Source organism: Ruditapes philippinarum, unplaced genomic scaffold, assembly GCF_026571515.1.
Source record: "Ruditapes philippinarum isolate M1 unplaced genomic scaffold, ASM2657151v2 ctg39_1_1_1_1, whole genome shotgun sequence".
NCBI lineage: Eukaryota > Metazoa > Mollusca > Bivalvia > Venerida > Veneridae > Ruditapes > Ruditapes philippinarum.
In genome coordinates this window covers 232,127-247,019 of record NW_026867092.1, presented here as the reverse complement: position 1 = coordinate 247,019, position 14,893 = coordinate 232,127, and the positions used below count along the sequence as shown (strand labels likewise).

General features: G+C 31.8%; 1 protein-coding gene across 1 annotated transcript in view; it reads left to right on the top strand.

The window, feature by feature from the left end:
* Positions 1–14,893, top strand: part of LOC132734816 (protein FAM13A-like) — an 87,397-nt gene that overhangs the window by 30,362 nt on the left and 42,142 nt on the right. The window contains exons 3-6 of the mRNA XM_060721669.1: positions 3,232–3,424; positions 4,172–4,381; positions 9,100–9,283; positions 10,034–10,157. Of these exons, the coding sequence (XP_060577652.1) occupies positions 3,232–3,424; positions 4,172–4,381; positions 9,100–9,283; positions 10,034–10,157 (711 nt within the window). The remainder of the gene's footprint in view (positions 1–3,231; positions 3,425–4,171; positions 4,382–9,099; positions 9,284–10,033; positions 10,158–14,893) is intronic.

Below are 14,893 nucleotides of genomic sequence, written 5' to 3'. Positions count from 1 at the left end.
TATTTCTTTACAACATGTTTGCCAGTGTGAGTCAGTGTCCCACACAAAATTTAGGTTTCTATGGCCAAGGTAAAGGTCACATATAGAAGTCAAAGGTCAGTGAAATAAGAAAATATGCTTGTATAGACAATTTTGTAGCCTTGAATTAAGAGATAATAATAATCATGAAACTGAGTATTGAAGTTTTCATGTGAAATATATTTTAATGATGAAACTGATTTGGGTGGTCGGTGCAGAAAGCTATCTTTACAGGCGTACAAATTGACACAGTTTATAAAATGTGCAAGTTTCATTAGAGTGTACAGTAGTAGCTGTTTGCATGGTTTTATCTTTACACATTCATGTGCAGTTTTTATGCAAGGATTTAAGTTTGCTTTGAGAACCTCCAGGGGACTTCTTCCCCTTGCAAGTTGGACGACCTTGAGACCAAACAAATAAAAAAAAAATATGAAAAAGAGTTAAGTTATTAAAGATACTTTAAAAAGTATTTTTTGCAACATTTGAGACAGTACGTAGGTAGAGTTTTTGTTTGTTTGTAGTTAGACAGAGATTGATGGATGTTTACAAAATGTGGTTAATTATAGATGTGTTTTATATTATTGTTTAGAATCTGGTTCATGTAGGATTGTTAATTAATTGTGTAATTAGTGATGGTATTTAAATCAAAGGAGCATGTCACATAGAAAATTAATGTTATGGTATGTAATAAAAGATGTACTTTTCATCATAATTATTCTACTTGGTTGTTTCATTGTAGTAAATAATTATTTGCTTTAACTTCATTATGACAAAAGAAAACACTAAAGTACTTTACATGTTTTCTTTAATGTAATTATTGTAATTAATTCTAATTACAGACATGATAAAATGAGTGTATTAAGTTAATGTGTTCAAAACAGGAAAAGGTAGATTATTAAACAAGGGGGAATGTCCTCACAGATTGGATGAAAGATTCTTTTCTTAAAAACAACACTGTTGATATAATGAAAGTCATCTCAAATAGTGGATGATTATGATTGGATGACAGGATGTATTAAATACATCCTACATCCAATCATATCATCCACTTTTCTAGTTGTTTAATTAATCAAAATTAGGAAATTAATGTTTTGATTATTTTTTATAAGAAGTACATGTAGTATGTTAGAAACAGGAATGAGCTGGTTTCATTGGCCTAGCATACAATTTTGGGTTTGAAATCAAACACTCTTATGTGATGAAGTCTTGTGTAAGATCTACTGTCCACATAGACTGCTTTTAATATAGTTTCAATATCTACTTAAGTATCTGTATGCAAGGGGGAAAAAAGGGCCTGAAAATATCAATTTTGAGGTGCCAGCATGTGAATAAGATGAACTTGATGGTGTGAGATTATGAGATCTGTGTGTCTACTGCTAACATGGAGGATCAGACTAATTATTGAAGGCTGATGATTTAAATCAGAAACTCATATGTGAGGAATGTATACTGTAAATGTAAGGCTGATAGCTCAATAATAACTTTCAGGTCCTCACGTTGTGAGGAAAATAGACACTTCAGGTGCCCACAATTGTGAGGAGAATTGACAACTCAGGTGCCTACTCATATGTAAGGAATCTTCACATTAAATGCCACAAACAGTATAAAAATTATCTGACATAAAACCAACCGGATAAAGCAATAAGATTATTATTTGTAATTATGATAAATTAAAGTACATACATCACTCAGGACCTTCCCGTTTCATGTTTAATGTTCACCTTGATTTTGATAAATGACTATAATGTGGACATGCCCCTTTAATGATGAAAACAGGAAAATGGTAAACCGATCTGTGATGTCACAGTTATCAGGCCATCATATTGTTCATAATATGTTTGTATTGTATTGAAAGTCGGTCATTTGAAATGTTAGTAGTAAATTTGTCATTGAGGAAACAGATTAGATAGTATTTACACTTTGTGTTATTGTTAAACAAAATGGGCTATTAAGATTGGAGTATTTATAAAAAAAAAATTATTATTGATTGGAATATTTTTAATTGTTTAAACAGGTATTGCATATTTAGCATTTTATTGAAATTTGTTGATTTTACAGGTATATTTTTTACAGATTTGCTAGGTGTAATTTCCATAGGATTTGTCTATATTTTTAGTTTTTATTAGCATTAAAGAGTTGAATATTAATTTGTAGCTGAACTTGATGTAAAATGAACATCAAACAGTATCAAGAGATAATTAATTAAAAAGCAATAACTTCATATTAGGTAACAGTTTGAAAAAGCTGCATTATGGTGATTTTCTGCTAGGAAAGATTTACTATTGTTTATAAAATGTGGAAATATTTATGCTTATACTGTTACATTTTGAATTTTGAATAGTCTATTTAAAATTTAAGGAATTTAATAAAAAAATTAAGCTGACCAACAGAAGATTTTCTTCTTCTCGATTTAAGGGTACTTTCTCCTTATTATTGAATCTGTGCCAGAATGAGTTTTGTGACATCCTGACATTTCTGTATATATAAACTTTTGTTGTGGCATTTTGAAGTGGAATCTTAAACAGCCATTGTTTTCTACACATAATAAGGAAGTAGAAAGTTGGAATGATTAATGGTACATTAGTGAAATGTCAGACCCGATAATTGGTACTTTAAGTAACCCATCTGATGATATCATAATGTAGTCTATACCTAATGCTCTTTCATGCTTTCAATAGCTTTAAGAACATCATATTGATAATTTAACTTCTTTCTATTTTTGGTGCATAAAAATGGTTTGGATTAAGTTCACTTATAAAACAGACATGCTGTATTACTTTTAAAAAAGATGATTTAAATAACAGGAACAAAACAATGTGATCAAAAAGCAATAAAAAAAATCCCCACAAAGGTGTTGTGTTATCCATACAGATATATTTCCAAAAAAATGTCATAGGTTATTTTCTTGGAATATTACATGTATAATTACAATAAGTAATATAAAATATCCCATACAAGATTATTAAAGATAGTTGGTATTGTATAGCTGCTGTGAGCATATTTAACATTATACTGTCTTTCATTGAATGGTATGATATATGTGATAAAACTGTATGTGGGAATGTTATTGGTGTCAAATTTATGGATATTTTGCATTTTAATTCAAATCAATTATAATGATACTATAGTCATTGTAACAGATTATTGTAAATGTTGATTTGACTTGTACACCTTTTAACAAAATAATATTGCTTTTCCTTCTCATATTTTCAGACTAGGGGATATCTCACCCCAAACTCTGCAGTTGATAAATCAAAGAAAATGTTGAGCCCGGGCACAAGGAAAAAATTTGGTGGATCTCCAAGAACTTTTAATGTACCACTCATAGATCTCATGCAAAGAGCACCTGTTGGACATAAAGTGCCTTACATTGTTAAAAAGATTTGCACGTTTATAGAACATAATGGTAAGTGAAGAAGTTTAAAAAAAAAGACACTTACCAAAAAGGATAACATTGTATTTGCAATACCAAGTTTGCATTGAAAAGTTGAATATAATACTTAGATAGTATTTATCAATTTATAGTTGTGAGGATATTTTAATGAGCGATGAGGTAGGCACTTCTTTGTCTCCATCTATCAATGTCATTGTTAGTCATGAATGGTTTATAACCTTTCTATAGCATAGTTCACCTTAAAGTAGACATCTTTTATAATACATGATCACTTATTTATATTTTTGTAGAATATAATCTGGGATTATAACTTACTGATATCATCACTATAATTAGTTTAGTCAGCTTGTAGTACTGTTATACTTATATCCTCACAACATAAATGTGGGGGACTATACTGGAATCACTTTTGCATGTCTGTCTGTCAGTCAGTCAGTCTGTATCCAGTCTATAACTCCTATACCCCTTGACCAATTCACTTTAAAAGAGCAATATCTTCAAGGATTTTTAACTGTTTATAAAAGAGCCTCTTCCCAAAAGAAATTTTCTTTAAAATCATGCAGAATATTTGTACTTTAACTTATATAGCTTTTTACTTTCCCAACTCATCAATTTTAGTGATAATTTTTCCAATGACCTTTTTCATTTAAGAAAGAAAAACGTTTTATTATCCAAATGGTATGTGGTGTGCGTCCAAACACATGAAACTCCAGTCTAGTTAATGTAAAACATATGATGTTATATGATACTTTGTTGTAGGACTTGACCACGAAGGTATTTTTAGAGTTAACGGAAGTCAGCGTGTTGTGGAGAAGTTACGAGCTAGTTTTGACCATCATGGTGACGCTAATCTAGACGAGGATCATGATGTCATGGCAGTTGCGGGGCTTCTTAAATTGTTCCTGCGTGAGCTTCCTGAGTCGTGTATCCCAGAACACATGACCAAAAAATTTGTTAATGTACAAGAAGGTATAAATATGGAATTTAGTTAAATGCAAGAAAAGTTTTGTACAAGTTCTAAGCCTTTTTTCCTTGACACACTTGAAAATCTTGTATTGAATGCTTTCTAACTTGGGTTTTAAGGCTTTAGTTTGTTGTTCCATTGGGAGCTGTTTCTGCCGAGTTAAGGTCTAACTTTTGAATCATGAACTGGCTGCAACAAAAAATTTTAAACTTTGCATCTGTGCGGTTTGACCATGCTCCGAACTGATGGCTGATTTCACATTTTCATCTTGATATCCCTAAAATCAATTTATATAAAATTCCACAAATGGAAGGTGTACAAGTCTATTTTAGAAATTCAGCAAGTTTAGGGTTAAATCACCCTTACCTTTAACCTCTGGGTCCTTGGATCACCTAGAATTGTTTTATTTGAGGGAGCTGTACATCTAGCTTAGGAAATATGCACTGATTGACCTTGTACGACCTAGTTGTCAATGTGACTTAAAAAAGTGGTACAGTATCGAGCAGCTTTTGTCAATGGAAACAATCTTCTAATTGACTATGATTAATTAAAATTTAAACACAGTCTGTTGTCATTTTATATCTAATTTGTATTGATTGCAGTTTGTTGATGAATTGTATTTGTTTCTTAAAATCCAATCACCAAAAATGAAAATAATTAAATTACTGGTACCATCTACAGTATATTGATTTTTCTACAGCTCTACCAGATTAATTTATTTGTTTCAGTGGATTATTGCAATACTGTTCATGGTTATGTTGTTTTTTTTTGTGGGATTTTTTTTTATATTTATATAAGGAGAAAATGGAGAAAAAAGTTTAAATCCAGGCCATGCTGGTGACAACTAAATCTTTCCATGTGACCATTGCACTAACCAAGATCAGTTGGCGCATCTGTGACGTCTGTCAGATCATGGTCTGCACTGTTTGCTATTAATTTATTGCATATTTAAATTTTGAAATATTCCCTTCAATAATGAATGGTTTTGTTCAGATTGAAAGATTGACAAGTCCATATTAGATATTTAGGTTGGTAAGGGTTGATATACGCTTAAAGCCTTTGTTATTAGTGCTTCTGAACTAGTTGACAGTATGCTATTTCTGTCTCCCACTGTTTTCTGATGATTTTGGCACATGCTATATTCTTGTTTCAAGGAATTTGAAGTATTTGAAGTATTAATGTCCTATGCACTGACTTGCATTTGATATTTATATACTGTATTTGGTAATTCTATCTTTATAGCTAAGTGTCTATCTAGCTAAAACAGATTTAAATTTGATTTATGTTTTGCCATTGTTGTTTATATGAATTTGATGCACTCTCTCACCCTTTTGTTTTTGCTTTAGTTTGATACTCATCTTTGAAGTAATTTTTAGCTTTTTCCAGTATAGTCAATAAAACTACAGATATATTGCAAGTTAAATATTGCACATTTGTAATCTTTTTTGTTGAGGATGCAGGAGTGTTTTTGTTATTTTGACTTCTTGTCTGTTCTTCGTTCCTTCTGTCTTTATTCCATAGTAAGTACTTATCATAGGAAATTCATCTTGTGGATGATATCTTATGTAAGTGTGTTGACCTCTTAAGTTTTAGCTCTTAAGTTTTGGGGGTTTCAGGTAGATTAGACCATGATCATTGTTTTCCTATTTGTTCCTATGGTATGGTGATGTATTTTCAATTAATTAAATCAGTGTAAGGGAACATTCATCAATGTTACAGATATTTTTGTTCGAGGACAGTATGTTTGATGTCATTGTCCTCTACATTCAGGAACACTTACTGAAGGTCACTACCCTAATGAGTATGACTGCAATATATTGTAACAAACTGGCACTTAACATAATTGTTTGCCTAATATTTGTAGAGGTATATAATAATATATTAAGGATATCACACTTGATTACAAAGAAACCACAGTGGTAATTTAAATATAGGACTGTTACATAATGTTGTGTAAGTGTTATGGGCTTAGCTTTCTTTGAATTGTGAACAGAATATTTTCAGTTTGTTATCTGTATCAAATTGATACAATTAAGCAACCAACATTGTGGAGCCTTGTTATATTGAACAAAAGTGCTGGCTGGCCTGGTACTGTGCAACTGGCATGCACTAGTGTCATAATTGCTGTTAGCTGAAATCACCTGTAATTTATGCTATCATACCATACCCGACTGATTTTTATTAGCTCACCTGTCACAAAGTGACAGGGTGAGCTTTTGTGATCGCTTTTCGTCCGGCGTCCGTTCGTAAACTTTTACTTTAAATGACATCTCCTCATAAACCACTAAGCCAATTTCATCCAAACTTCACAGGAATGTTCCTTTGGTGGTCACCTTTAAAAATTGTTCAAAGAATTTAATTCCATGCAGAACTCTGGTAGCCATGGCAACCGAAAGAAAAAACTTTAAATATCTTCTTTTAAAAAACCATAAGAGCTAGAGCTTAGATATGTGGGATGAAACATCTTCTAATGAGTGTCTACCAAGTTTGTTCAAATAAAAGCCCTGGGGTCAAAATTGGCCCCGCCCCAGGGGGTCATTGATTTTCCCTATATGCATATAGTAAAAACTTTAAAAATCTTCTTTTAAAGAACCCAAAGAGCTAGAGCTAAGATATTTAGCATGAAACATGTTCTAATGGGTGTCTACCAAGTTTGTTCAAATAAAAGCCCTGGGGTCAAAATTGGCCCCGCCCCGGGGGGTCATTGATTTTCCCTATATGCATATAGTAAAAACTTAAAAAATCTTCTTTTAAAGAACTCAAAGAGCTATGGCTAAGATATTGAGCATCAAACATGTTCTAATGGGTGTCTACCAAGTTTGTTCAAATAAAAGCCCTGGGGTCAAAATTGGTCCCGCCCCGGGGGGTCATTGATTTTCCCTATATGCATATAGTAAAAACTTAAAAAATCTTCTTTTAAAGAACTCAAAGAGCTATGGCTAAGATATTGAGCATCAAACATGTTCTAATGGGTGTCTACCAAGTTTGTTCAAATAAAAGCCCTGGGGTCAAAATTGGCCCCGCCCCAGGGGGTCATTGATTTTCCCTATATGCATATAGTAAAAACTTAAAAAATCTTCTTTTAAAGAACCAAAAGAGTTAGAGCTAAGATATTTAGCATGAAACATGTTCTAATAAGTGTCTACCAAGTTTGTTCAAATAAAAGCCCTGGGGTCAAAATTGGCCCTGCCCCGGGGGGTCATTGATTTTCCCTACATGCATATAGTAAAAACTTAAAAAATCTTCTTTTAAAGAACTCAAAGAGCTATGGCTAAGATATTTAGCATCAAACATGTTCTAATAGGTGTCTAACAAGTTTGTTCAAATAAAAGCCTTGGGGTCAAAATTGGCACCGCCCTGGGGGTCATTGATTTTCCTTATATGTGTATAGCAAAAACTTAAAAAATCTTTTTTGAAAAAACCCAAATAGCTAGAGTTAAGATATTAAGCATGAAACGTCTTTTAGTGAGTGTCTACAAAGTTTGTTCAAATAAAAGACCTGGGGTCAAAATTGGCCCCGCCCCGGGGGTCATTGATTTTCTTTATATGTGTATAGCAAAAACTTGAAATCTTCTTTGAAAAAACCCAAATAGCTAGAGTTTAGATATTAAGCATGAAACATCTTCTAGTAAGTGTCTACAAAGTTTGTTCAAATAAAAGCCCTGGGGTCAAAACTGGCCCGGCCCCAGGGGTGTCATTGTTTTTAACTATATGTGTATAGTAAAAACTTTAAAAAAATCTTCTTTTAAAAAGCCCAATGAGCTAGAGCTTAGATGTTTAGCATGAAACATCTTCTTATGTGTGTCTACCAAGTTTGTGCAAATAAAAGCCCTTGGGTTAAATTGACCCTGCAACGTTGGGGGGTGGGGGTTGGGGGGGCCTATATACAGGTGAGCGACCTCAGGGCCATCATGGCCCTCTTGTTTTGTTTTTTGATTAGGTAAGGGGGAGGGGACCCAGATGAACAAAAACTGTAATTGAAAAAAATATTTATCAAATTGCATAAAGACATAAAACTAAGAACTTGCTGAACAAAATATGTTGAAAATAAAGTATTATTGTAATATTTTTCTGCTTTCTGCCATTTGTTTTTCTAGACTTGATGAATTTAACCCTTGAGATATAATAGATGTAGTAATTGGTTATCTATTGTATACAACTGAGCAAAAATTGTATTTAGTCTGTAACATTAACTAATTTGTTTTTCTTGCAATGTCTGCATTTCATCAGAATATGTAGAAAAAAAATATAGGAAGTCTGGATAGGTTTTTGGCAACATTGAAATAACATGAAAATATTAACCCTTAACATTTTCCAACAGTTTTGTTTGTTCTGAAAGTTCAAAAATAAAACAGTTCTAAATGTCAAATAAGACATTGCTATGTATATATTCCATCCTCTTTTTTTTCGGGGTAAGAAAAATATTTTCCTTAAATGTCAATGATTGGGAAAAAACATCTTTATCTCAGAGGTCCTTTCCTGTTATCCATTGTTAAAGTACCCTAACATTAGCCTCATATCACAAATATAGTTCCATATTGAAACAGTTTTTTATCAATTTTAGGGTAATCACAATGAACAATTTGAATTACATCAAGCAAACAGTTTGGAGCCTGTTCTTGCTTTACATCTGGTATCAAAGACTTCACAAATTTTTGTTTAAGCATTTATGGCTTCAGGAAATCGCTTGCAGTCTTAAAATTGCACTTTTTTGTATTTTCAGAGCATCAGCGGAACTCGAAAGATTGTGTGCCATTGTTGAAAGTATTACTGCAAGATTTACCGGAGGAACATTACGACCTGTTGAAACACATCATCCGGTTCTTGGTCATTGTATCATGTAATGAGTCAGAGAATAAGATGAGCCCCATGGCTTTGGCTATCGTGTTTGGACCTAATATATTCAGGTTTATTTTGATTTATGTTTTCTACAGAATAGACTTGAAAGTTATGTAGAACTGTATGTTTGCTAGATATCTGTAAAACCACTGATTTTTTCTCTATATTTAACAGTGAATAAACTGGTTGTTTTTCCTTGCCCAAGGTTGCTATAATTACATTCCCCTTGGATTGGTATATATTCCCCTACAATGACACTGCACATTAATCATGACTTAACAGCAGCTGACTTAGCTCAGCTTGTTAATAAATTTAATTGACTTAAAGACAAAAAGCTGTCACTATGAATTGCCTCTTCTGTATAACTTGCAATTGTTAAATTGAAAACTTGATTCAATATGTGGTGGCTATGTTACAGTAGCAGTTTTTGATGTTTGATTTCAGGTTTTTTTTCCTGTTCTTACCACAATGTATTTTCCGAACCAAAAAGCCACATGTTGTTTTTTTGAAAATTAATAAAATAATTTCTGATAATTTTAAGGGAAGTTTATGTATAATTAATTCCCAATTGTCCATTTTCATAGATAGTATAAGAAATCTTTAAATAAATCTTTAATATTTTGAGATTCCAGAAGAGTGAGTTTATCCATTATAGTCTTCTTGTTTAATAACAAATTAAATAATGTACTGTAACCTGCAGCATAGAAATGGATTTTATTGTTTACACCATTATTGCAAGTAAGGATTAATTATTAAACAAATCTGAATATTTTATGTGTTGTCAAATCTTATTTATCGAAACATTCTGAATATTTTAGGTGTGGTAAAGGGTTTATAGCGTTAAAGGACCAAGGTTCGACCAATCAGATTGTGTATAGATTTATCATAGAATACAACAACCTGTTCAAGGAGGCGGGGGAGGACCCACCTGCAGTTTATTGGGTAAGTTCAACATGTGATTTATGTACGATCATGGAGTGACATCATAACAAATAGATAATCATATATCATGGAATGGGAATGGTACGCTAAGATTTATGTTTGTTTACGAGGCTGAAGGTTTTTTTATGCCCCCGCCATGTAATGGCCGGGGCATATAGTGTTACCCTGTTCCGTCCTTCCGTCATTCCGTCCTTCCGTCCTTCCGTCATTCCGTCCTTCCGTCATTCTGTCATTCCGTCATCATCAGTTTCCGTTCATTATCTTAGTAACGGTTGCACATATTCAACTCAAATTTGGCATATGGATATGTCATGAGAAAATACAGGTCAAGTTCGAATTTGGTCATGGTTCGATGATTTTTGGCAGAGTTATGCCCCTTGTACTTTGAAAATAATATGAAATTTTCAGTTTCCGTTCATTATCTCCCCAACGGTACAACACATTCAAATCAAATTTGACATATGGATATGTCATGAGAAAATACAGGTCAAGTTCGAATTTGGTCACGGTTCGATGATTTTTGGCAGAGTTATGCCCCTTTTACTTTGAAAATAATATGAAATTTTCAGTTTCCGTTCATTATCTCCCCAACGGTACAACACATTCAAATCAAATTTGACATATGGATATGTCATGAGAAAATACAGGTCAAGTTTGAATTTTGGTCATGGTTCGATGATTTTTGGCAGAGTTATGCCCCTTTTACTTTGAAAATAATATGAAATTTTTCAGTTTCCGTTCATTATCTCCCCAACGGTACAACACATTCAAATCAAATTTGACATATGGATATGTCATGAGAAAATACAGGTCAAGTTTGAATTTGGTCATGGTTCGATGATTTTTGGCAGAGTTATGCCCCTTTTACTTTGAAAATAATATGAAATTTTCAGTTTCCGTTCATTATCTCCCCAACGGTACAACACATTCAACTCAAATTTGACATATGGATATGTCATGAGAAAATACAGGTCAAGTTTGAATTTGGTCATGGTTCGATGATTTTTGGCAGAGTTATGCTCCTTTTACTTTGAAAATAATATGAAATTTTCAGTTTCTGTTTATTATCTCCCCAACAGTACAACACATTCAACTCAAATTTCACATATGGATATGTTTTTGGAATGCCCAGGCCAAGTTCGAATTTGGTCATGGTTCAATGATTTTTGGCAGAGTAATGCCCCTTTTACTTTGAAAATAATATGAAATTTACAGTTTCTGTTCATTATCTACCCAACAGTGTTACATATTCAACTCAAATTTGACATATGGATATGTCAAAGGAATGGGCAGGTCAAGTTGGAATTTGGTCATGGTTCGATGATTTTTTGGCAGAGTTATGTCCCTTTCACTTTGAAAATAATATGAAATTTACAGTTTCTGTTCATTATCTACCCAACAGTGTTACATATTCAACTCAAATTTGACATATGGATATGTCAAAGGAATGGGCAGGTCAAGTTGGAATTTGGTCATGGTTCGATGATTTTTTGGCAGAGTTATGTCCCTTTCACTTTGAAAATAATATAGATACATCTTAGGAATAAGCAGTTTAAGTTTGAATTTGGTCGTGGTTCAATGATTTTGGACAAACTTATCTTTCTTGAATGTTGGAAAAATTTTGAACTTTCAGTTTCAGCACTCATACTTTTGTGGAAATGTATGTAGCCATTATTTTGGCTACAAATATGAAATATGCTATTTTCAAAAGGTTAAGACTGAATAATTTCAGTGCCTTGAACATTGTATGAAAATGGTTTGTGTAAACGTTGAAAAGTTTTAAGGGCTTTGAACTTAAAATGAAAACAATAATTTGTGCAATCAAATTTGGAACTAAATATTATAACATCTGAAATTTTGGCTGCATGCGGGGGCATCCGTGGCATGATGACACATTTCTAGTTTATTAATAGTAGCTCGAGCTGGAGAAGGATATATGTGTATAATAATACACCATAAAATAATTAATATTTTACTTCTTTACTTTATAGTCCCCAAGTATAACTTTTAGAAGAACAAAAATTCAAGTTAGGGAGACATTTGGATGGTTTTCAATAGTATTGATATTTTAAGAAAATTTTTTACATCATGATCAAAAATCTACAAATTAGGTCTTCTAACATTTTCAGTCGTCGGAAATTTGCCTGTTAACCTTAATTATCTTTGGTTTGATGAATGAATCTTACAAAAATATTTAGAGAAAGAAATAAATCCATTTATGTACAAGACAGAGCAATTACAGGCTTTAAAAGTGATGAATGATATTGTCTTAACAAAGTGCATGTTGATTAATAGAATAAGTCTAGAAAGAGATTTTACTTGACAATGATATACATTAAAAGACAAACTTTTGGTTAATGGTGTATTCTTAAATCTGTAGGAGAAATGAGTACATTTTCTGTCATAGCATACATTCCAAAAAGAGGTGAAATACAAGAAATTAGGTTTGAGTTAGGTTGTTATTTAATCTGGATTCATTGTCATATTTTCATCTCAGAAACATCCACTCAGAACTTGTTAAAAAAATTTGCAACTTTTCTACCAGCTCTAAATTTTTGGTGCCAATTCAAAAAACTGTTACTATACACCAAAAATGTTACTGTATATTTTCATAGTTAATAGAAAGTTATACCAATGGAGCATGTTTATTTAGTAATTTACAAATAAATTTTTGGCCTTATACACATTCTACAAAGAATCAGTTAATGATGGCCTGATCATTAAGGTGTTTAATAGTTACTTCTGACGGTCATTGGTTTAGTTACTTCTGCCTCACAACCTGAAGAGATCATGAGTTTCAGGCCACAACCCTGTTTCCTCATCAAACTCCAATACTAATTAATTTAATGAAGTGAACTAATGGTAAGATCTTCATGAATGAAACAGGTTTTATTTGGGGGGAAAATAAAAAGACAAAATTTTCTGATAGAAATGTAAACATAGATAAAATTCTTCATGGAAATGCATATATAATAATATACATGTGTGTTGTTGCATAATTTATCTGTCAAACATAATATTCAGTGTATATGAAAAGCACTTATACTACTTGAAGCACTTCTAATTCGTGATAAGATAGCTTCTAGCAAGCTTAAAGTGCATACAAAATACATGTCTTAAACTTCCTTGTTTAGAATTTTATGCAAATTTTTTTTTAAAGTTGTTTAATAGTCTCTTACCTTCCTGGTACACTTTGGACCATTTCAGAAACAAGTAATTTTATGCTGAAAAAGTAAAAGTATGTTTAATGTTTAATCACTGATACTGAAACTGATTTTTGATGCTGACCAAAGTTCTCTTGTATTTACTTAGAGAAAGATACTTAAATCAATAATACAAAACTTTTTTATTAGGGTACTTTTTACTTCAAAAAAAAATGTGCAGAATTTTCATTCATAAGAATTTTGAGGGGAAATATATACACATGTATATAAAACATGTAAACAGTAAACAAATCTCGCAAAAAATTCTGCAATTTTAATAATGTCTACATTTTATTGTAGTTTGAAGTTTTATAATCACTTTATTTTGAAATCAAGTCTCTGGTTGATTATTGAGGAGTGGCAGACGTTACACCTTTATATACATTCTATTTATAATTTACTGCTATATGCAGTCAAGACATTTGTACAATATTACCAAAGCAAATACCTCACCCCTAGACACTTAAAAACTTGCACAACTCCTAAGTGAATGTTTTGAAGTAGTTAAGGAAAACAATGGAAATTTAACATTTCATGTTCCTTATACATGATTTGAAATTTTCTGTATAGTAAGACTGATTCATATCTAAAAGTATTTACATGGTCTAGAATAAAAGGTATATAGATATACATGAGGAAGAACGAAAAAGCATTAAAAAATATCTTTCAAAAACAAACACTGGCTGTTTCTCAGTTAGCAAGTTGAGAAAATGATAAAAGTAAGAATTTTCGAATCAGTAAAAATAGTTTTAATGTTTCTTAATAAAAGATTACATAGTTAATATGTAATAGAATTTTTATGTTATATTATGTTAATATGTTTATTTTCTTTACTGTGAAGTTACTAGGCAATATTAATTGCTAATTATTGATAAACAAATAAATAAAAAATATCGTCTGAACAATTAATCTGCCAAGAATTTGATAAGCAATGTAGTGAGGCTCCAGGCAAATTTCATAAATGAATAAATAAATTGTAATGTTTTTGTTTTAAGTTGGAAATTTTACAAAGTAAAAACAGCTAGTGAAGATTCTTTAAAAAGAAGATTTAGGTCTTTGTAACAGAGTGCACAATATTATAACAAAATTATAGATCTATCTCTGAATACTGCCTACCTCTCTTATGACTGTTATACATAGACAATGATGATTATCTATGTATAAAGAAAATTTTATAGGTTTAAACATAGACAGTGTTATAAAAAGAAAGCTTCATCTTTGTGAAATAAATTTAAATTTATCAGAGTGAATTTAACATTTGGCCTGCAGAGGCTTGGATGTGATTAACCTTTGCCACCTGTATAGAGCTAGACCAACCTGCACTTCCATGCCGTCTGACCAGGTTTTATACTTTTATTTGTAGCTTGTTTGTGAAAATCCCTTATACTTCAGATGGACTGTTCTAAATTTAAAACTTTGCAAATCCATAAGCACAGATAAAGCAGATTAAATGTTCAGAAACAGAAGCCTTAATATCTATCAGAATGTTAAATTACTTTATTCTGAATATCACTTGTCTTGGTTTAAAAATGG